We start from the raw sequence: 23,834 nt of genomic DNA, 5'->3' as shown, positions 1-23,834 counted from the left end.
TGCAGGTGTGACAGAATGATCTCTGTCAGGGATTTTAAAACAAAGCAGGGGAGAAGCACCACCATTTTGGAGTTAGCTGAACTCCCTTCAGTTTCCAGCAAGGGTTCTCCATCCCACAAGGCTCTCTTGGGAGAACACCTCTAAATTCAAATACAGGCCATATTCATGCTGATACCACTTTAAATGGCCATGACTTTCCCCAAAGATTTCTAGGAGCTGTGGTTTGTTAAGGGGGCTTAGAGCGATTAGGAGACACCTATTCCTTTCCCAGAGCCACAGTTCTCAGAGTGTTCAACAATTAACCCCTCTACACAGGGAACTCTGGGAATTGTAGCTCTGGGAGGGGGAGGGGAATTGCCACTGACACCTGAGGTTTAGTATGCACACCATCCAATATACTCTTGACTACGGGGAAGATTTGAAAAGGGGACATTTCCTCAAAATGAGGGAGACCAAAAAAAAAAGAGAGACTTGCTTCTGTCTCCTAACATTCTCCTTGACAATGAAAGGCACAGCCAGTGCTATTTTTGTAGAAAAAGAGGTGCTGGAATTCACCATGAACGGCACCCTCATTCTCTTAGAATGGCAATGGCACCCACCTGAGAGGTGCCAAAACTGAGTTCTGGCAAGTTCTACCTGAAAAAAGTACTGGGCACAGCATTGTGGATGACACATTGAAATGACCAAGCACTGACTTTTTGTTTTGTTTTGTTTTTTTGTTTTGTTTTGTTGTTAAGAATCTGTTATCATTACCAGTAATTTGAAGAGAGATCTGAATGTGGTTGCATTTGCACGTTTCTCATTGCACGATTTAAATCTAGGCCCCACAACAGAGCAGACTAATCTGCCATAGTGAGAGAGGGGGGAAGGCGGGGCTCTAAAAATATCATTCCCCCCTCCCGAGGGATTTTCTCTCTCTTTTTACATTAGCTTGGATTGATGTTCTTAATGCTTCTGTGCACCTTCTTATTAAAACCAGAGAGAGAAAAGATTCAGTCTTTCAACTTGCTGCTCTTTAATGACTGACCTTTTGTTTTGTTATATTCAAGTTGTAATTAATATGACAGATGTGCGATTATTATTAAAAAATAAAGTGGGTTTTTTTTTCAACTTCACCATGGCATTCGTGTTTCTTGGGATGGAGACGGTTCTGCCGCACAAAGCAAAGTGAGATGTTTGGCAGAGGTGATGGATTTTGGGGTGGGGATATTCACAGGGGGGAAGACCAGAAGGGAAGGGGGAGATCCTGGGTTGAGCGGGGAGGAAGGAACAAGGCAAAGGCATAAACAAAGGGAAAATGTAGGCCAGGGTGGGGTGGGGGAAGTGGCAAATGTGGCCTTCCACGCCTCTCTCTCTGACCCTTGGGATTCTTCTCAGACCCATAGCTGTCAACTTTCCCCCTTTTTAAAGGGAAATACCATTATTCCGAATAGGATTCCTCGCAAGAAAAGGGAAAAGTTGACAGCTATGCTCAGACCACACCCTCGTTTCATAACATGGGTGTTTTTGCCTGGGCACAGTGCGTCCTCGAGTTCTGATAATGCATCTTGCTTGCCTGGATGGGGAGGGCACAGGAGGATATCTGTGAGTGCACTTAGAAATTAGCCGACTGCACAAAGATGAAATTTACATTCATTGTTCCATCCATTTTTGCATCTGGCCCTTTCCACCAGTGGCATATGGCCCTCATGAGGTTGCCCACAAGGGCATGTAGCTCTTGAGCTGTGGTAGACAAAGGGCAGAGAAAATGTTCCCCTGCATGTTGATGGGACTCTGCTTCCAGTGACGATGGGAGCTTTAGCATGGCAATATCTGAAAGGTTTCAAGATCTCTACCCTTGTGCTTCAGAAAGCATTATTCAGACGTTAGTTGGATACATGTGTTTCTTGCCCAACACTGGCAGGCAGGGAGATAGTTCGTTGACTACAGTATTTAAATTTTCAGGTGCCATAAGTGGTCTGAAGTGTTTGCTTTCTAAACAAAAAGGTGGGATAGAAATGTTCTTAAACCAACACATTTGTGGCAGGGGGTAAGGTGGGTTGTAGGGCAGTCATGGGTCAATCCTTTGCACATCTGCCAGTTTTCCACTGCACTGAACCCCCCCTTCCCAGTTGAAAAAATCAACTGGGCTTGTTCCTGGTAGCAGAACCAGAAAAAGAAAATCCTCTGCCCCTCAATTCTTAGTTTTTGAGTAGAGAATGACAACTGCATTTTAAGGGGTGGAGGAATAAACAGATTAGTTTCACACACACACATTTTGCTTTAGCTACTATAGCTCTAATAACTTTGAGGAGGGGAAGAGAGCAGAATCCATTTCCAGATGTTGTAGGAGCTTTATCACATAATGGACTGACAGCAGATTAAAGAGGAATTTCCCATGCACTTAAAATGATCGTGCAAGCCTTTGTGCCAGCCTTCCTCAGCCTGGTGTCTTCCAGTATCTTTTGGACTACAACTCCCAGCCTCGGCCAGCATGAAGAAGGACAGCATGTTGGAGGACACCAGGCCAGGAAAGGCTGCCATTTTGGAATGAGATGGAACTATTTGCAGCCACCCATTGAATTTGATGAGATTAGTCTGTGTGCAAGGAGTACAGACAAAATCCATTTATGTCTAGGCAAATGGAATTGGAAGTGAGTAGTGTTTTTCAGAGGAGAGAGAAAGAGAAAGAGAGAGAGGTGCTTATATATTTTTATTTTTAGGGAGAAGCCAGAATAGGGAATTTAAAGAATGAGGAGGTTTTTAGCTTTTTTGGAGGTGATTAATATTTTCCACAGAGGTGGGCACGAGCTAAAGTGGGAACTCCTGAAGCCCACTAGAAAGATAATCCTTTTTCATTCTTCCCACCCCAAAATCAAACCACCAAACCCCTGAACCTATTTGTCTGCAATTTGGCAAATCTCTGATTCAGAGTCACCTATCTCCTGGCTGCAATTTTCAGACCCAATTGCTGACAAAACACCAAAGAAGGTTGATTCCTTTTTGTTGTTGTCGTTTAGTCATGTCCAACTCTTCGTGACCCCATGGACCAGAGCACGCCAGGCACTCCTGTCTTCCACTGCCTCCCTCAGTTTGGTCAAACTCATGTCCGTAGCTTCGAGAACACTGCCCAACCATCTCGTCCTCTGTCATCCCCTTCTCCTTGTGCCCTCCATCTTTCCCAACATCAGGGTCTTGATTCCTTTTTTTACACACCCCCAACCTGTGACAGCTGTCCTTGCAGGAAAACCACTTCTGAGTAAGTGTCATGCACTCATAAGGGATTATCGTGGCTGCAAATTTCACTCAGTTCTCCCCAAAATAAGAAATTATAGGTGTTTCTCTTTGTTTTTAAAAGTCAGTCTCTAACGGTGTCTAGTACAAAAGCCCTTTGACCTCTTTACTTGTAATTTGGTATTGCAATGCTTGTAAATTATCCATTGCAATGCCTGTAAATTTCACCCACTTTTGCAAAAAAGCGAACAAAGTTATAGCCTCCCCTCCCCTGCCACCCCACAATAGTGAATGGAGTGGGTGGAAATGAAGGAGACTTGTGTACCTCCCAAGCCAAATTGGGCAACCCATGAAGTGTCTCAGACTGAGCTGTTTTCCAAAGCACCTAATCAGGGTCCAAACCAAATCTTAGGGTTGGCTCACACTGCTACTTCTTGTTCACTGAATTCCTTAAAACTCCATTTTCTTGGTTTCTGAGATACCAGCAAAAATGTGAGAGAGGCAACTGTGCAAGCCTGTCTGGATGTTAGAAGACATTTCAGACTTTGCTTCTTGTACAGCTACTTTCTTTGGAGAATTATAGCCACAAAATGTTAAACCAAAACCTGCAAGACTGAGCAAGTTGCAACACAAAGATCCTGATTCTTCCAGAGAGGATCCCGCTCTCATGCAACTCAGAACCACTAACGGAGCATTCTCAGTTGCTTTTCCACCTTGATCATGTCTGCGAAAAGAGAGGACTGTCATGCTATGGTAGCTGGCAATATCCACAAGTCCTTTGGGAAAGTCTGTCCAGAAGCATCTTCTGGATGATGATGGCTAATCATACGGGATACTCTCCTCCATCCATTTTAAATGGGCCGGGTTTCCCTGGTCAATGAGCAGGCTGATAAATTCGGGGATTGCAAATGGATGCAAGGAGCTGAGGGAAGAAATGAACAGATTATCTGCATCTTACTATGAAGCAAGAATGGAATTCTTACAGGTAAAAGGGGTATACGAGCCACATATCAGAACAGGCGTTCAGGAGCATTTTGGGATAGTAGGGGAAGATAAAGCTCCAGCCAGCAGGCCCACGCACTTGTCAATAATGTCAGGTGATGGACGGTTGGCCAACAGGAGTGGGAAGACATTAACTAAGCAGGACTGAACTCCCTGCAACTCCACCTCACCCATATGACCTCAGATATGAGGCTGATGGGTGTGACTTGGGCAAAACTGATTAATGCGCCAAATTGGGAGGTCTGGTGGGCCAAATCTAGCCCACAGCTGGTGGGCTTCCCACTGTTGTATTAGAAGGTTGCAGGGTGACAAAACCGTGCTTGTGTTTTTCACTCAACAGTACCATGAATGTGTGGGATCTGGTCAGGCCTGGTGTAGGCTCCTGGTATCCTAGGGCAGCTGACAAGCCCCAAACATCATGGCAGTGCCCACTTGTGTCAATGTGGGCCCCACCCACCTCCTCAGGTGGGTCTACAACAAACAGCCATTTTCATTTCCCACAATGCCCTGGAGTAACACTGCATTATGGGAAATCACAATGGCAGTCAGCAGCTGCTTGGGAGTGCTTTCAGTCTGTTATCACTTCCTAAAAAACTTGAGGGAGCCCTCTCAAACCTTCAACCAGCTGCAGATTTGGTATTCAGCATAGAGGGCCACAACCAGAGTGTGCCCAGTGGGTGGGCCACCTTACTTTGAGGACTGGCTTGTCCATCTGATAACTTTGTGTGTGTGACTTTTAAACTTGTCACACAGCAGCTTCTATTTACAGAGCACTGCTTCACCAAGCTGAGACTTTCATCATGGCTTTTTGTACAGTGGTACCTTGGGTTACAGACACTTCAGGTTACAGACGCTTCAGGTTACAGACTCTGCTAACCCAGAAATAGTACCTCGGGTTAAGAACTTTACCTCAGGATGAGAACCGAAATCGCGCGGTGGCAGTGCGGCAGCAGCAGGCCCCATTAGCTAAAGTGGTGTCTCAGGTTAAGAACAGTTTCAGGTTAAGAACGGACCTCTGGAATGAATTGGTTCTTAACCCGAGGTACCACTGTATTTGGAATTGAGATAAAAAGGAAGCTACAAAGTTCCTTTTGATAAGTGCAGTGGAGGCTGGTCTATTAGAGTGAATGGGGCACTGCACCATCACCCTCAGCCTGCTCTTAACCAGCCCTGCCTTCTTACCTAGGGGGTGGCCTTGGCTTACAGCTTCTGCCTCCTTAGTCTCAGTGTTGCCCTTGTAGAGTTCAGCAGGGAGGAGGATGGCAGTTGGCTCTGCTGCTCTCGCACCACCTGCTGCTGGACTCCCTGCCTTCTGTCCTACCAGTCCTAATAGGAGCCAGCCATCACTAGCTGCAAGCAACTCTTTGGGACAGATTTAAGCTGTGTCGTGTCCCTGCCCCTCTGCAAAAACAAAACAAACCAATAAACAAAACCAGCCACATAAGAAACCTCACCTGATATATTCTGACAACTCATTGATTTTGGAGGTCCTTGTTTTCATCAGCTGTAACAGAAAGGGAAGATATATGGATTAGGCATCACCACAATGCATTAATGGTAAGGTCTATTTGTGAAGCTGTAGCCAAGCGGACCACTTTGTAGATGGGCAAAGCTGAAATGAAATAGTGAATGATGGTAAAATTTGATACTGGGATTCAAAATAATTTGTTTCCATCTAGTTTTGTCCCCCACCCTTTCTGCTGAGTTCTACAAGGGGCAACAGTGAGATTAAAGGGGAGAGGGAGGAAACTGGACTAATTGTAAGGAAGGAGGCAGGCAGGTGGGGGCTGGCTGAGGGCAGGCTGAGGGTGGTGGTGCAGTGCCCATTCACTCTAATGGACCAGCCACTACTGCACTTACCAGAAGTATCTCTGTATTTTCCTCTATCTCTCCATTCCAAATATACCTATACAAAAAGCCAAGAAGAAAGTATGCTTAAAAATTACAAACAAAACATGCAGAGTATCCTCAGAGACGTACAATCACACACGATTCTTCCAGAGTGGTCAAATGGATTTGGTTCTTGACTCACATGGATGAGGCCTTGGGGAGGATATTCACGCAAGCAGCCAATTTTCTCTCCATAATTGCCCTAGGAGAAACAGAAGAGGTTAATTGGCACGTAAATATCCTTGCAACTGGCTTCCCAGTGTCATCAATTTTGTGATATGACGGGGGTGGTGACCCTCAGGCCTGGCAAGGGGTAAATGTGGCCCTTGAGGTCTCTCTATTTGGCCCTTAGGACATCCCCCAGGTTCCCTAGTCACCTTCTCTTTCCCCAGCCACATCCCTCACTGGCCCTGCCCTCAATGTCCTTGAGTGTTTTTGCCTGGCTGGAATGTGTCCTCGAACTCTGATCATGCCACTTGATTTATTGGATGGAGGATACAGAGGTGAGAGTGTATAGCAGAAAGCAGCCTACTGTACAAAAGTAAGATTCGCATTTGTTCCTCTGCCTACTTTTGCCTCTGGCCCTTCCCTCCACTAGTATGTGGCCTCCGAAAGATTGCTTAGAAGGGAATGTGGCCCTCAGCTTGAAAAAGTCCCCCCACATTTGTTTTACATCACGATCCTCATCTTACTTTAAATAAACTAAGGAAAAAATATTGATGTAGCCTTTTTTCTTAGGGGAGTTGCTTCAACCCCTTGATCACTTGGGTTACTGTTATTTGCACCTTTTCCAGCTCTGTGATATCCTTTTTCAGATTGGGCAACCAAAACTGGGCACAGTGTTTCAAAGGCAGCCTCAGCATTCATTTATATAATGCTATTACGGAGCCTGGAATTATTTGCAATCCCTTCCCAAATAATCTCTAGTCTGGAATTTGCTTTCTCCCACTTTTCTCTCTCAAATTCACCGAGAGTTGAATAAGCTTGTTTTCTGTATTCTATTTATAGATCTCAGGGCATTTTATATTCCACCATTTACAGTCAGATGATCAAGAAAGTACTGGCCGCTAATACTCCCACTGCAATGCTGCGTCTTGGAATGCCTGGGGAATATAAATAGGCACACTTTGTGCTGCATGCCAAATGGCTTAAACCATAGTCAGGCTGCTGAGCTCCTCCTGAGGAGCGGTGATCAGGACACCAGTGGGGCAGAAAGCAGGGAGTGGTCAGAACCAAATAATTCTAGTTTTGTCTTCATCTTCCTCCATATAGAGTTCTGCAAGGGGACTAAGGAGGAGGAAGCTGATGATTAGTATCACCCCCAGGGCTGGATGTAAGAAAACAGGCAGGTGAGGATAGACTGGAACTGACAGGGCAGTATCCTAAAAGTATAGCCTACACTATGGTATAGTCTCCTCTGCCACAAATCTCTGAAGGAAAAAGTTAGATCCAAAATATCCAAGGTGTAAGCAAGACGTTGAACCCTGGGTGTTATGTACTAAGCTTGGATCCTAGAACAATAGGCAAGTAGGATCCTAGAATGCAACAGCTGATTGGTTTGCAGGAGAAGACCAATCAGGCTCCAGGAGGGAAGCGGAATCAGCCAATCAGACGGGTCTCATTGCGTAAATAATGTACAGTGGTACCTTGGGATGTGAACGGGATCCGTTCTGGACCGGATGACGTCATGCGTGTGATGTCATTTTGAGCGTCTGTGCATGCACGAGCGGCGAAACCCAGAAGTAACACGCTCCGTTACTTCCGGGTTGCTGCGGAGCGCAACTCGAACACGCTCAACATGAAGCATATTCAACCCGGGGTATGACTGTATATAAAAGCCTGAGGTTTGGGGGGGCAATTCAACCACTGTATTACAAGCTGCAATAAAGAGCATGAAATCACTACAGGACTCCGAGTATATTTCACTGGCAACGAGGATGGGATCCTGCTGAGCTGTCCACCGCGCACTGCACACAGCCACCACAGCATCGCACCGAGCATCCAGGCTGCAGCTCCAGGACCCAAGGACCCAGAATGGCGACAGACAACAGCTTCATGCCGTTCGGCCCAGCTTCAGGAGACTGGGAAGGATACGCCCCCTGATAATAAAATAAAACGCATGCTACTTGCATCTGAACAACCAGCATGTCAGACAGGTGGGTGGGACCTTACAGAGAGGCTAGTCCCTTAGGGCAAATGGGGAACAATCCCAAAAGCCTCTGTATGCTCTCAGACAGACTCCACCTGCCTGCACCTGCTTTCATACTTACAACCAACCTAGGTGAAATATACTCAGAGTCGCACAGTGATTTCATGCTCTTTATTCAGCTCATAGTGGTGAGGAGGAATGAATGAAAGTCCCCTCAAAGTATCTGCTTTATATACATTATTTACACAATGGGCTGCACATGATTGGCTAATTCCGGAATTCTACTGTAAGCCAATCAGGTTGTGGATTCACTTCAATCTGCAGCATGATTGGGTGGTTCCTGCCAACCAATCATACTGCTGCATTGTTCTAGGACCAATCAGACTGCTGCAGTTTGGATCCTATTCAACTCAGTACATAACACCCCTCCCCTCTAAGTTCCAGTCCTGCCCGGGAGGTCACATTCATAGTCCTCAAGGTACGCCAGCGGCCTACGTGTGCGTTGCGGCCTGGGGTGTTCCCTGGTCCGGGGTTCAGGTTCTGGCTCGTGTTCCAAGGATGCTGGCTGTGATAGGCCTGTTTGGTCTGGCACAACCGGCTCGCTCAGTCGTGGTTCTGGTTCCGGTGCCCCTTCCGCCTCATGGGTCCTCTCTGTATTTACTGATTCTGCCTCTCCTGCTGGCCCCTGCTGCTCTATGGGCCTCACTGCCCCACTGTTCCCTTGGGACTCCTCTGACCTGTCCTCCTCCTCCAGGTTTTCTCCCAGGAATCGCCGCCGTATCTGGTCGCAGTGGCGGCGCCAGCATTGCCCCCCATCTGTTAGCACCTCGTACGACACAGGGCCGGTCACCCTGGTGACTGTGGCGGGTACCCATGCAGGGCCTGCCCCAAAATTCTTTGCGTACACTGGGTCCTGGGCCTCGAAGGTCCGGGGGTTCCTGCCTTCCCCCACCACTACCTCATCCTGAGCTCTATCGGGGTGAAGGCGGTCCAATCTGATTGCAAGGCGCCGACCCATTAGTAGTTCAGCGGGGCTCCGGCCAGTCGTTGAGCTGGGGGTGCTGTGCTGTGCTAGAAGGAATGTGGCAAGGCGGTACTCCCAATCCCCTTGTGTCATGCGGCGAAGGGTTTCCTTGGTGGTCCACACCATGCGTTCTGCTTGGCCATTGGTGGCAGGGTGGAATGGCGCCAAACGGATGTGGCGGATGGCGTTCTGCGCTGTGAAGGTTTGGAATTCTCCTGACGTAAATGCAGTCCCGTTGTCTGAGACGAGAGTGTCAGGGAGCCCGTGGGTTGCAAACAGCCTGCGTAGTACCCGGATGGCTACGGACGTAGAAGTGGACGGTACCAGTGCGACTTCCAGCCATTTGGTGTAGGAGTCCACCACTATGAAGAATGTTTTCCCCTGAAAGGGGCCAGCGAAGTCCACATGCAGTCGTGACCAAGGTGCTCGGGTGGACTCCCAGGACTGGACTGGGGCCCTTGGGGGATCTGGGCGGGATTCTTGGCAGGCCTGGCAGTGTTTGACCCAGGCCTCTATCTCTCCGTCGATCCCCGGCCACCACACATAACTCCTGGCAAGAGCCTTCATTCTTACTACCCCTGGGTGTGTCTCGTGTAGGGCTGTAAGGACCCTTTTGCGGAGGGGCTGGGGAACAACGACCCTGCTTCCCCATAACAGGCACCCCTTGTGGGCCGACAGTTCATGTTTGCGGGTTGTGTAGCCGGCGAATTCTGGCCCGGGGCTGCTGCTGGGCCATCCCCTCCACACCCAGTCCAGGACCCGGGAGATGACCCTATCTTTCTTGGAATGGTGTGCTACTTCTTGTGCCTGAATGGGGCGGTCGGGAAGCAGCTCCAGGCTCATAACCTCTTGTGCAGGTGCTGGGTCGGGGCCTGTTTCCAGTAGTGGTAGCCTGCTGAGGGCGTCCGCATGGCCCATCGCCTTCCCCGGGCGGTGAATCAGTGCATACTGGTAGCTGGCAAGGAAAATTGACCACCTGAGGATGCGAGGAGACAGCACTTGGGGGGTCTGCTTTTCAGGGGCAAACAAGCCAAGCAACGGTTTGTGGTCAGTCACCACGGTGAAGGGCCGTCCGTACAAGAAATCATGGAATTTTTTTACTCCCTTCACGATTGCCAGACCCTCCTTGTCGATTTGTGAGTAGTTCCGCTCGGTTGCGCTGAGTGTCTGGGAAAAGTATGCCACCGGTACCTCTCTTCCATCTGGGAGTTGGTGTCCCAGGACAGCGCCAATGCCATAGGGCGAGGCGTCGCATGCTAGCACCACCGGCAGCCTCTCGTCGAAGTGTGCCAAGACCGAGTTTGAGACAAGCAAGTCCTTGACTGCCTGGAATGCGGCCTCCTGGTGCTGGCCCCACACCCAAGGGGCCCGCTTGTCCAGGAGTCTGTGTAGGGGCTCTGCTACCGCCACCTTGTGGGGAAGGAAGGAATGGTAAAAGTTCAATAGTCCCAAGAAGGCCTGAAGTTCAGTCTTGTTCTTGGGTGCTGGGGCATCACAAATGGCCCGTACCTTGTCCCCAGTCGGGTGGACCCCTTCTGCGTCCACCATAAATCCCAGAAAGTCCACCTGGGGCACTCCTAGTAGACATTTTTTCCCACTTCACCTTGAGACCCGCTGTCTGGAAACGGTGCAGAACGGTGCGGAGGCGGTCCTCAAACTCCTCTGGTGTGGGCCCGGCAATCAACACATCATCGAAGAAGGGGGTGACACCAGGAATCCCTTTAAGGAGAGAGTCCATTAGATTCTGGAATATGCCTGGTGCCACGCTGACACCGAATTGCAGCCGCTTTACCCTGAATGCTCCTCTGTGCGTCACAATCGTCTGTGCCTCTGCTGTGGCCTCATCTACTGGCAGCTGTTGATATGCTTGGGCCAAGTCCAGCTTGCCAAAAATTTTTGACCCAGCCAGGGTGGCAAGGACATGGCTGACCACTGGCACTGGGTATGCAGGGGCCGTGAGGGCCTTGTTTATGGTACATTTGTAGTCTGCGCAGATGCGGACTGAACCATTGGGCTTGACAGGTGTGACGATTGGTGTTTCCCAGGGGGCATTAGGCACCGGCTCCAGCACTCCTTGCCCCACGAGCCGGTCCAATTCCTCGTCTATACGGGGTTTCAGGGCGAACGGGACCCGGCGGGCCTTGAGCCTGACCGGTCGTACTGCGGGGTCAAGCTGTAGAGCAATGGGGGGGCCCGTATACTGTCCCAATTTCCCATCGAAAACCCCCGGAAATTCCTTGCATATGGCGTCCACGTCCACTTGTAAGCTAGTGTGGTTCACCCCGGTGACAGCTAGCCCCAGTGGTCCAAACCATGCCAATCCCAGTAAGCTAATGTAGGGGCCCTTGACCACAAGCAAGTCCAGTTGCCGCGTCCGCCCTCGGTATTGCACTCTGAAGGTCCCCACCCCCATTGTGGGGACCTTACGTTTCTGGAAGTCCCGGAGGGTGAATGGGGCCGGCCTGAGTTTGGGACCCCCAGTAGGACACAGTTTCCTTAAGGTCCTTGCCGAGATTATGGATAGAGTTGAACCCGTGTCAAGCTCCATGCGGCATGGGGCCCCCTCTATCTGTACCTCTACATAAATTTTCTCTACGTTGGGGTGGGGCAACTGGTATACCTGGAAGTCCGTGAGCTCCGTCGAGTTGCCTTGGTGCGTTGGGCCCCGGGACCTGGGGTTCTTAGATTGGTCCTCTGATGCCTGGCGTCGGGTGGGCCGAGCCCGACACACCCGGGCGATGTGTCCCGATTTTCTGCACTGCCTGCACTCTGCGTTGCGGAAATGGCAGGTCCTCCTCTCGTGACTTTCTCCACAGCTTGCGCAGTTCCCTCCTTCTCGTCGAGGCAGCTGTGGTATGTGGGCTGCTTGAGTGCACTGCTGTACTCGGTGCACCTCCTCCCTGTCAGATCCTGAGTCGTCGGTGAGGTCTTCGTGGTGGACCCTTGGTTGGGACAGCTGGCTCGGCCGTGCCTCTTGCGTCAACCTCTCGGCAGCTTCCGTTGCCAGGGCCTCCTCCAGAGCGACCTGGAACGTTAGGTTCTTCTTAGCGTAGAGGCGTCGTTGCAGCTTCTCATCCCTCAGGCCACCAACGAGGCGGTCACGAAGCATGTTCTCCAGCTCTGAGAAGTTGCAGAACCGGGCGGCTTGGCGGAGAGAGGTCACAAACCCAGTTATGGTTTCCCCAGGGGCTTGCTGCTTTGCGTAGAAGGCATTTCGACGAGCCACCACTGAGGGCTGTGGTGAAAAGTGCCCCTTCAGCTGTTCCATTATTGTTTAGTATGGAACAGTAGCAACGTCTTCAGGCGCAAGGGAGCCCGGGCGATTTCAAATGTCTCCTCTCCGCAGACGCTGAAGAATATTGCCCTCTTCTTGGTGTCTTCGTCATCGGTGACCCCTTTGGCTTCTAGGAGGAAGGTGAAACAGGAGGCGTACGCTTCCCAGTCTCCAGATGCTGGGTTGAACGGCGAGAAGCTGCTTTCGGTTGCCATTCTGAGTTCCTTGTGTCCCGGAGCTGAAGCCTGGATACACGGTGCGAGGCAGAGGTGCGGCAGGTGGCGGTGCTGCGGTGCTGTGTGTGGCAGTCAGCTCAGCGGGATCCCACCTTCGTCGCCAGTGAAATATACTCAGAGTCGCAAAGTGATTTCATGCTCTTTATTCAGCTCATAGTGGTGAGGAGGAATGAATGAAAGTCCCCTCAAAGTATCTGCTTTATATACATTATTTACACAATGGGCTGCACATGATTGGCTAATTCCGGAATTCTACTGTAAGCCAATCAGGTTGTGGATTCACTTCAATCTGGAGCATGATTGGGTGGTTCCTGCCAACCAATCATACTGCTGCATTGTTCTAGGACCAATCAGACTGCTGCATTCTGAATCCTATTGTTCTAGGACCAATCAGACTGCTGCCTTTTGGATCCTATTGTTCTAGGACCAATCAGACTGCTGCAGTTTGGATCCTATTCAACTCAGTACATAACACCAGTGCACGGCACTTCTTGCCAATTTACTCCTCCCTAGTCTCAGTGTTCCCTTGCAGGATTCAGCAGGAAGGAGGATGGTGACAAAAGAATAATCATTTGGCTTTGACTAGCATTGGCTCTGGCACCCCCTACGGCTGGGCTTCCACCCTATCAGGGATGCCATCTCATCTTCAGGATTCTGGGTGCCCGCTGCCACAATGCAGAAGTGTGACATCACATGCACACACCTGCACATGGTGCATGTGATGTCCCATGCACTACATGCAGGCATGTACGTATGACATCAAACGTCTGCATTACGTATGACATCAAATGTCTGCAATGTGGCGACCAGCGGCAGCTCCTCTTCCTCCCCCTCTTCACAGCTAGTGAGCCACCCTTTTCCACAGAGGGGCTTGGACTCTGCCTCTGCGTCTGACGCCCCCCCCCCCCCCCCCCAGAAAAGTGTGCATCTCGCTGACTGCAGAAGGCGGAGCTGAACTGCTTCTCTTTCAGAGGCAGCACTGCTGCTGCCTGCTGGCTTTTCTCATTGATTGTGTGGGTGCCCAGCCCCTGCAATTATATTACTGTGGGTGCCCATGCATAGTTGTCTCCTATGCACCCTATCAGTTCCAATGGGCACCAGTCACCACTGCCTTTGTATCAATGCATATGGAATGAAGCAGCTCTTCTTTTTTAAAAATAATATTTTATTGATTTTCCAAACAAAAAACAAAAAAACCACAAAAACAAAACAAACCAGATTGACTTCCCTCAGTCTAATCCCTTCCTTGGTTCTATTTTTTATCAACATGCTGTGTGTCCATTGTTAAATTTATAACATATCTAAATCACCTATTATCCATTCATTGTAAAATTACAATTAAACTTAAAACCCTGCTAATGTATTAGCCTGTGTATGTTGCTTCTGTATATGTGCAATAAATATCTTCCACTCTTCCTTAAATTCATAGTTGTCTCTTCCTTTTAATTTCATCATCAATTTTGCCATGTCAGCATGGTGCATTAGTTTAACTTGCCAGTCTTCTTTGAATGGGACACCTTCGTCTTTCCAATATTGTGCTAATAAAGTCTGTGCAGCTGTTGTAGCATACATAAACAAGTTCTTTTGAAATTTTGGTAGGTGCACTCCTATAATACCTAGTAAGAAAGGTTCTAGTTTTTTGACAAAGGTTATTTTAAACATCAATTCATTACATCAATTTAAAACTTCAATTCATTATAAACCATTTCCCAATATTTCTTTATAATTTTACAGTCCCACCACATATGAAAAAATGTCCCTTCTGTTGCTTTCTGTTGTGTTCCCTAGTTTTATACATTTTTGCTAATTTAACTGGAGTTAAGTACCATCTATACATCATTTGCATATAATTTTCTTTAATCGCCACACATGCTGTGAATTTTATATCATTCTTCCATAACTTTTTCCATTCTGCCACCTGAATATTGTGTCCCACATCTTGTGCCCATTTAATCACGACTGATCTGACCTCTTCATCCTTCGTTTCCCATTCCAACAACAGATTGTACATTTTAGATAATAATTTTGTATCATTTTCTATTATTTCTCTCTGAAAAGTTGAAATTTCATATGCAAATCCCATCTTTTTATCATTCTTAAACATTTCATTTAGCTGAAAATATTGTAACCAATCTGTTATGTTCTCTCTAACTTCATTAAAGTCTTTCAATTTTAATTGGTTTTCTGTTTCAAGTAACAACTCTCTGTACGTTGCCCATTTAGGGTCCATATTTAATTTCCCCCCTGATATTGCCTCTAGTGGGGAGAGCCACCATGGTGTTTTTTGTTCCAATAATCCTTTATGCTTCTTCCAAACTTTAAAAATTGCTTTCCTTATAATATGGTTTCAAAAACTTTGGTGGGAACGAAGCAGCTCAGTTGGTTAGAGTGTGGTGCTGATAACACCAAGGTTGCAGGTTCGATCCCCATATGGGACAGCTGCATATTCCTACATTGCTGCATATTCCTGCACTGCAGGGGACTGGACTAGATGATCCTCAGGGTACCTTCTAACTCTACAATTTATGGTCCTATGATTCAAAGTAAGAGGTTTAGGAGAGTGGTCAATGAGAGAAACTTAGTGACACAGAGAAAGCACAGGTTAAGGAAACAACTATCTAGAAGTGATTCAGCATAAAAAGTATAGAAAGAGAACAGGAGGGTCAGAGGGAGTTAGGAGTTAAAGAAAGCTTGTTCTTTGATTTGCAATACACCTGACTGCTCCTTAAAACATGGTGGCATTGGTTTAGAAGTAGAACCCAGGTGAAGTAGGGGGAAAAAACAATAAAAAGCAAGGATTTTTACATTATGGACTGACACCCCCCACCCCAGTACCACTGAATTTCACTGCAACAAATCAAGCCCAGACATGGAGGTGCTGGATAGAAGAGTTTGAACTCCATCTGGCTCTTGCCCATGGGAGGGAGAGGAGCACAAGCATAAGGTAACATCACTGTTGTATTACCTTATTGGAGACCAGAGGCTAGAAGTATGTAAGCACTGGCCGTACTCTGGAGGAGTTGTTCAAGGCACTGGATTAATACTGTATAGCCAAACAAAATGAAACAGCGGAACTTTCAGCTGGATTGTGGGGCAAGCTGTAATGTGCTGCCAGTGACACGGGTTAATGAAAATACAGACATTGAACCACGTCACCGGATGCTTATCATGTACAACAAGAGTATCCTAAAACCTGTGAGCAAGTTCACACTTAGATCCGCAACCCAAAGAACAATAAGCTTTATCACTTAAATTTTTGTTACTGAGAATAGGGAGGAACACAGACCACTGCTGGGGAGCAAAGCCGGGTACAACATCAGAACAGATGATTAAGCAAAGCTAACTAACTGCCTGGACAATGGAGAAGATACTGCAGGTGTTTGGAGTGTTTTCAGGGAGAAGGAGATTGGGAAGGGAAGCTGAAACCTGAGACAGATTCCAGCGTGCAGCCAGTGAGGCTCCTTACAGGGTCCTTTCCGTGGGATCACATTCATCCAGTGCTTTACGAGCTGCACTGGCTCCTAGTGGAGTACAGGGTCAGGTTTAAGGTGCTGGTTTTGACCTTTAAAGCCCCATGAACTCTAGGACCCTCATACCTACGGGACCGCCTCTCCTGGTATGCCCCACAGAGGACCTTAAGGTCCATAAATAACAACACTTTGGAGGTCCCGAGCCTCAAGGAGGTTAGAATGGTCTCAACTAGGGCCAGGGCCTTTTAAGCTCTGGCCCCGGCCTGGTGGAACGCTCTGTCACAAGAGACCAGGGCCCTGTGGGATTTGACATCTTTGCAGGGCCTGCAAGATGGAGCTGTTCCGCCTGGCCTTCGGCTTAGACTTGCTCTGACCCCTTATATGGGATTTGGTATATAATTTTTTTACTTTTCTTCTCTCCCCCCCCCTTTTTTTTTTTTTGCTGGCCCATGTAGGACCAGCATGGATAGCTGGCTCGGGTGAATATCTGATGTTTCCTCCCTTTATGGTCTTGAGTTATGGGCTACTACTAAAATGAGGCTGTATTTTAAGCCGTATTTTAATTAACTCCCCCCCCCATTACGTTTTATTGTAATTTATATTTGGTGTTAGCTGCCCTGAGCCCAGCCCTGACCAGGGAGGGCAGGGTATGAAGAAGAAGAAGAAGAAGAAGAAGAAGAAGAAGAAGAAGAAGAAGAACAACAACAACAACAACAACAACAACAACAACAACAACAAATGAAGGGTACAACAACAACAACAACAACAACAACAACAACTAATGAAGGGTACCAATAGCACTGGCAGAATCACTGAAGCAGGAGCTGGCCAGTCCACAAGCCAAATGCATAACTGCCCCAGTAGATAATAGCACAGTATGCATCAGCAGCCTAGTTATTATCCACAAACCCTCAGAAAAGATGCACATTGCATTAATCCTAAACTTTTGAACAGAGCACAAAAATGCAGACATTATTCACCACCGGCCATTGATGATGTAGTATGTGACCTATCCAGAACCAATTTTTTCTCGGTGTTTGATGTACAAAAAAATAGATTGTGGCACAGCCACCCAGAGTGGTTGGGGCAACCCAACTAGACGGATGGAGTACAAATAACAAGAACAACACATTATTATTATTATTATTATTATTATTATTATTATTATAGCACTTAACACAGAGGCAAGCTGTCTGACCACTTTTGCAATTCCTTTCAGCGTATGTCTTTGGTTATGAATGCCAGTAGGTATTAGCCCTACCCTTAAGTACTTCAGTGCTAACTTAATCAGACACTAGAAAATGTTCCAGAAAATCATTGCTGGAACATCATGCTGAAAAGCTACTGAAAAGAAAGCAACAAGAGATCATGATAAATGTTAAGCATGTTTTTGAAGAGGTGTAGAGAAATAAATCTAAAGCTAAACCCTATTAAAGTCAGGTTAGGATGAAATGTTTGGGTACTACAGGTTGCAATTGCCACCAGGAAAGAATTATGTCTCCTGTGGCAAAACAGATAGAAACTCAGGTAGTACAGAAACCTCATTGCCTAAAAGACTGTCTAAATTCACGGGGGTATATGGACTTTTAAAACTATATAGTTAACTGTAATAACAACTTTATTTTGTTAAAGTTATAAAAGGAAATATGTATTAATGTATGTGGAACGAAGTAAGAGAGCTAGGACAGTGGTCAGCATGAGAAACTTAGTGACACAAAAGGAAGACATAGGTTAAGGGAAAGCTACCTGGAATTGATTCAACACAGAAATCATGCAGAGTGAGCAGGAGGGTCAGAGAAAAAGAGGAGTTAAAGAAAGCTTGCTTAAACAAAGTTCTTTGTTTTGCAATAGTCCTGCCTGATCCTTAGTGATAATAAACAACAGTCTTGACACACATTTTCTGTGTGTGCCCCTTATGCAATTTTAGGTTGTGTATTTGGGGGAGTGTCATGACACACCATTGCTTAAGCAGACAGTGGATGCACCAAAGTTATTTTGCAAAAACACCCTGTTCCCAAAAGGACTGAACAATGTTTAATCCACATATTGGATCATGATCAGAGCTGCGCTTAGCACACCATTTTAAGAGCAAAGTCCAGACAGTCAAAACCTCCACAGTGGGGGATGCATGGAAATAAGTTTAGTTCCTTTCCCTTACACAGAAGCAGTGAAGAGTAGGACCCTTTTCAAGGGTAGGATAAAAAGGCAGCTGTTGTTTGTACTGTGACCTCTTTTCCTCTAGTGGATTTTCTCTTTCAGACAGCTTCCTAGAGGATGGATTTACTCAGGCAAAGTCCCAGGATGCTCCAAATACCATGGCTACTGATTTTGCCACCCATCCCTTAAAGAAACAACAACCTTAGATTGCTGTAATCCTGTGAACCTCAGAGTTGCTCCAAACATGTTGATTCTTCTCTCCTCTTTCTCAGTGGCTCCTTCTAAGAGCCAGGCTTATCATTGCTCATCATCTGAGTTCAGGAGTTGCTCACTGTGCATGGCATGTACACACGAACAGGAACACAAGAATCTGCTTTCTGCTGAGTTAGAACATCAGTCCAGCATCATCTACATACTGACTGGCAGCAGCTCTCCATGGATTCAGAGAAGAATCATTCTCAGCCCTGCTTGGAGGGATTGAACTTGGGACTTCTAGCATGCAAAGCAGATGTCCTGCCTCTGAGTTATGGCCCTATCCCAAAAGAACTTAGGAAGCTGCCTTAGATTGCTATGCATTCATCTAGCTCTCTATTATCTACATTGACTGGCAGTAGCTCTCCAGGATTTCAGACAGGCAGAAGTCATTCCCAGCCCCACCTGGAGGCGCTGGGGATTGAACCAGGGACCATCTGCATGCAAAGCCGATGCTCTACTATTGCACATCAAGCCTCACTCTTAACTGCAAGCAAACATGACTGGTAGCAGAAAGGGATGAATATTCATATTGGAAAGGAGAGGCTGCCACAACATGTTTGTATTTTCTGGGCAAAACAGGCTGTTCGTACTTCCTTTCTGCCTATGGGGCAAGAGGTGGGGTGGAGAGAAGTTTCTCTATTTATACAGAGGTGCTCCAGGGAACTCTGCTTTGCTTGGTAAACATTTCATTGGCAGAGAGTGCTTGAAACAGAGAACCATTCAAACTCAGAAACAGAAGCTGGGTGTAATCCCATCATGCTAGACTTTGGACATGTGGAATTTCCCCTCTCTGACTTTTCAAAGCTGCTTGCCACGTCCCCTTTATAGAACTTACAGCCAAGGCTTATGTGGTCTGATTGCTGAATCTGTGTCTTAAGTTTCAGCTACCATACCACACAAGTGCCAAATTCACATTTGTTTTTAGAAGTAAGATTCTAGTCCTTATGAATATTGGCTTGATAGGGTGAAGTCTTGGAGCAGGGCTATGAATTTGTGACCCTCCAGCTCTTCTTCCTCCTAATTTATTAATCACCTTCTAAACCACCATCTGAAGGCAATTCATATAAAACTCAAAACTCAAATACATTTAAAACAAGAATAAAACACTAACAAATGGACATTCATGGTAAAGACCCATTTATCCTGCTGAGAAACAAACAAAAAAAATCTTCAATTGTTTCTGGAAGGTGCAGATAGTGGGTTCCTGTCATGTCTTGACAGGAATATTGTTCCACAGACCTAGACTTTATTCTTGGCCTATAACTCCCCTCACTTCTGATCCTTGAGAGCTAGATAGACAAATGGTCTAGCTCTGTATAAGAGAAATATGACTCTGCTCTGTAGAAGCTCATTCCCATCCCACCTTGATCTCTTAACCTCTGAATAAAGAGTGGAATGTTCTCAGCTGTATGTAACAACAGCACAAACAAGCCACTCAATACTTCAACAAACTAGTATATTTCAATTATTCATTGACCCGCTTGGGCCAAGAATGTGTCAAGTCGCCCTACCTTGCAATGTCTCTAGCAGTCTGTTCGTTGGGGCAATTGACGAGTGCAATTGAATGAGATCCAGGAATATAGCTACCAGTAACAGCAGAGTGCAAATGGAGGACAAGGGTTCTCAGTACTGGATACATTAGCAAAGAGAAACTCATAACCTGGAGGAGGGGTAGGGTGGGGAGAAGAAACCAGATCATACGTCAGCTGAATAGGCCTCCAAACTTAGACAATGTAAATACAGGTCATTGAAGTATTCTGAAAAGCAGGAAATGTGTCTGGGAGACGGGGAAACAGTGCTTGTTTAATAACACCACAGGAGTGGAGAACTTGTGACATAAAAACATAAGAAGAGCCTTGTTTGATGAGACCAGAGGTCTATTTACTTCAGCCTCCTGTTCTCACAGTGACCAACCCCAGATGCCTGATGGGAGCTTGCAAGCAGGACCCAGGTACAACAGTGCTCTCCCCATTTGTGATTCCCAGCAACGGCTGTCCAGAGACATACTACCTTCAACACATAGCCAGTATGGCTAGTAGCCATTGATAGCTTGATGCTCCGTGAATTTGTCTTTTGAGGTCTTCCAAGTTGGTGGCCGTCACTGCCTCTTGTGGGAGCAAATTCAAATCAATGTTTCTCAAACTTGGGTCTCCAGCTAGAAGGACCAGTGGTCAGGGATGCTGTTGTAGTCCAACAACAGCTGGAGACCCAATTTTGGGAGCCACTGAGTGCAGAAGTACTATTTTTTTGGTCTGTTCTGAACCTTCTGATCTTCAGCTTCACTGGGATGTCTCTGAGTTCTAGTATTGTGTGTGTGAGAGAGAAAAATTCTCTGTCCACTTTCTCCTTGCCATACACCTCTATCATGTTGCTACTTATTCGTCTTTTGTCTCAACAAACCTTTCCTCTGCCCACTTCCTCATTTTGGCTGTCCTTTTTCGATCCATTTCCAGCTCTAACCTCCCTATGTATTAGGACTCCAATTCCCAACAGCTCCAGCCAGCACGGCCAGTGACAGGAATGAGGAGAATGGCACTGCAACCATATCTGTTGTTCCTCATCCCTGCCATAGAGCAACACAGGAGTTTCTTGTTCCACCACAGAAATGGGGAGGCAGAACTGAAACCTTTTTAATACATCTAGCATAACCACCCTTATGCATGCTTGCAAAGTCCTGTTCCTGATGCCGTGGGGTGGGTCACCTCTGCGTTAAACTCATTTATAAGCTGCATAATCCCCAACGGGAGAAAGAGACACAAAAAATTAACTGCAATTTAATGTTTTGCTAAATCATTAAAACCTCGGTAAAAATTAAACCAGGAATTCTTCTGATGCATTAAAATAGTTTTCAAGTTTATTATTGATAGGGCAGCTTATTTACCTTTTACAACACCATCAAAGAAAAGGTGCAATTCACAGCGAACTTTTGCACAAGCCAAACACACCCAGGGAACAAACCCTATAAAACCCAGCTAATTTCCGAGGAGAAATTGCACTGTAAAACAAAACTATGTCCATGGCAATTTGCCAGAGATGCATCGTCCTTAGCCAACATCATCTTTGCAAGAAACAGCATTAATTTTTCAAGACGTTAGAACCAGTGTTGCTTGCCAAAAGCATTGAGATAGTTTTATTCTTCCAAAGAGAGAAGCTATATTTTTTTTATTTCAGACATTGGCTCATGAGGCTGCATCCAATGTTAGCAGCCCTACTCAGAGTAGACCCATTGAAAATGGACGCAACTAACCTAGCTCCATTGAGTTCAATGGATCCACTCCTGAGTGAAACTTAACTTGAGAAAACCCCACGATCATTAAATTCAGGGGGAATATTTTTGTTTGTTTTAAATAGCCACATTCTCTCCACCCCCCGCCCCGCCAAGTTTAAAGTTTGTCTTTTAATGCCGGGGAAGAGAGGTGCGACGTCATGTTGTGGGAATTCCCCTGTGGCTCTCGCCTGCTTTTGCTCAATTTCGGCTCTCCCTTCGATCTTCAACTTTGCAACGTAGTGATGTCAAACTTACCAGCGGCAAAGTCAAGTATCCCTGGCGCATCGCCGAGCCAGACGCCGCGAGGAGAGCCTGGCAACGCTGACCAAACCACTCCATCGGCATTTTTGCCATCTTAGCGCACCTGCCCATGGCTGCTACTAGCCCTTGCTCCAAGGCTGCGGTTCCCTTTCCTCGTCCACTTGTTCGCCACCTTTCCAGATGTGACTATCGCTGTGAAATAAGCAAACAAAAATAAATGGTGTGTTTGCTTGCAAAGGAAAGCCGACTGACGGCTGGCAAACTCCTCCTTCCTAGCGGCTGGTTCCCGCCTCCCTGGCATAGCCCCTCTGAGAGCCCCGATGCCCTGCCTTTTGGCTCGTTCTTCTGTACATCTTCCCCCATTTGAACCCGCTCCAGCGTCTCTAAGGCATTCAAAGTATTCTGCTTGGTTGGGGACACTGAAACGGTTTGGTTTGGGTGCCTAATATCCGCGGGGATAAACTAGATTCACAGTTGTTGCAAAACCTATCCGAACTATAAACAGTACATTAGTTGATTTTGTATAATAATTACCCAACACGCAAGGGAAGTCTCCACCGCCACCTCAGTTTTGAATATTATATTATGTCTTTGTACTTTAAACTGTAAGCTGTCTGGGAAGAAAGGCCATATACAAATACAAATAAACTTTTTAAATAATAGTAATAATAATAATAATGACCATCCTTCCTTTCCTTCAGGCATCCTTTGAAAACTTGTTTAGACAGGCCTTTGCAATATGATTTCCTTTTTTCCTTTACCCAATTCTAATATATCTTTATGTTTTTATGGATCTTTGGATCATTTTTATCCTTATGTTGTACGCTGTCTTGCTATGTGTTTATGAAAGTGCAGATTATAAATTTGTAAATGAGATATATAATTATTATTCAATTAAGTATTGGATGAAATTTATCTACTCCTTAAAATGGAGGAAACCCCCCTCAAAGTGGTGTACCAAAAGATAAGAAGCGGTAAAATGATGAAAAATTCCAAGCCCTACTTCAAAACATCCAAAAGTTAAAATACTAAAACAAATTTAAATTACTTCAACTTTCTACGCATGATGTTTTAAGCAGGCACTGAAAAAGAGTAAAGGTGAAGGTGCCTACATGATCTCAATAGCCAGGGTATTTATTATGTGCATAGCTGTCAAGTGTCCCTTATTTGAAGGGACAGTCCCTTATTCCAGCGCCATGTCCCGCTGCTGTCCCTTATTGATGGATGTCCCTTAAATGTTCCTTAAATTTCAAAGGAAGCAGCTCCTTTCCCTCCCTCCCTGCCAGCCAGGGAGGAGGGAGGCTCCAACTGTGTTGCTTGGCTGTGTTGCTCACCCAATAAGAAGTCTAAGAACGACTTGGGGCTGGAGCTTGCATGCCTTGTGTGTGGCTAGTTAATGCAAGCTGAGGAGGGTTTTGAATGCTGGATGCCATTTTGTTGCACGTGCTGCTGCAAACTTTGCAGTGCAAAGCCAGGCCGGGGAGCCATCTTAAGTTGAGGCTGCATAGGCCTTGTGGTGCATGTGATTCAGATTCTATTCAGTTGAACCTCTGGTTACAAAGTTGGTTGGACAGTGTTCTCGAAGCTACCCAGCATGCGTTTGACCAGACTGCAGGAGGACAGGAAGACTGGAGT

The 23,834-nt window shown here is 46.5% G+C and overlaps 1 protein-coding gene across 3 annotated transcripts; it reads right to left on the bottom strand.

Moving 5' to 3' along the window:
- Positions 1-3,832: 3,832 nt before the first annotated feature.
- LOC307207935 (protein CutA homolog) lies at positions 3,833-22,601 on the bottom strand. Of its 3 annotated transcripts, XM_079962273.1 has the most exons (7): positions 22,529-22,601; positions 22,194-22,391; positions 20,182-20,330; positions 6,248-6,307; positions 6,076-6,121; positions 5,670-5,719; positions 3,833-4,135 (listed from the first exon to the last, which is right to left on the bottom strand). In XM_079962273.1, the coding sequence occupies exons 2-7, from the start codon at positions 22,308-22,310 to the stop codon at positions 4,033-4,035; spliced, it is 525 nt and encodes a 174-aa protein (XP_079818399.1). In that variant the 5' UTR covers positions 22,311-22,391; positions 22,529-22,601; the 3' UTR covers positions 3,833-4,032. The 3 variants fall into 3 exon arrangements, with proteins under 3 accessions (XP_079818399.1, XP_079818398.1, XP_079818400.1); XM_079962272.1 differs by lacking the exon at positions 22,529-22,601 and having other exon boundaries at positions 22,194-22,471; XM_079962274.1 differs by lacking the exons at positions 5,670-5,719; positions 6,076-6,121; positions 22,529-22,601 and having other exon boundaries at positions 22,194-22,486.
- Between the last annotated feature and the right edge of the window lie 1,233 nt (positions 22,602-23,834).

This window comes from Podarcis cretensis (assembly GCF_951804945.1).
Source record: "Podarcis cretensis genome assembly, chromosome: Z".
NCBI classification, from domain to species: Eukaryota; Metazoa; Chordata; class Lepidosauria; order Squamata; family Lacertidae; genus Podarcis; species Podarcis cretensis.
The sequence above is the reverse complement of the archived record's forward strand: the minus strand, read 5'-3'. Positions and strand labels throughout refer to the sequence as shown.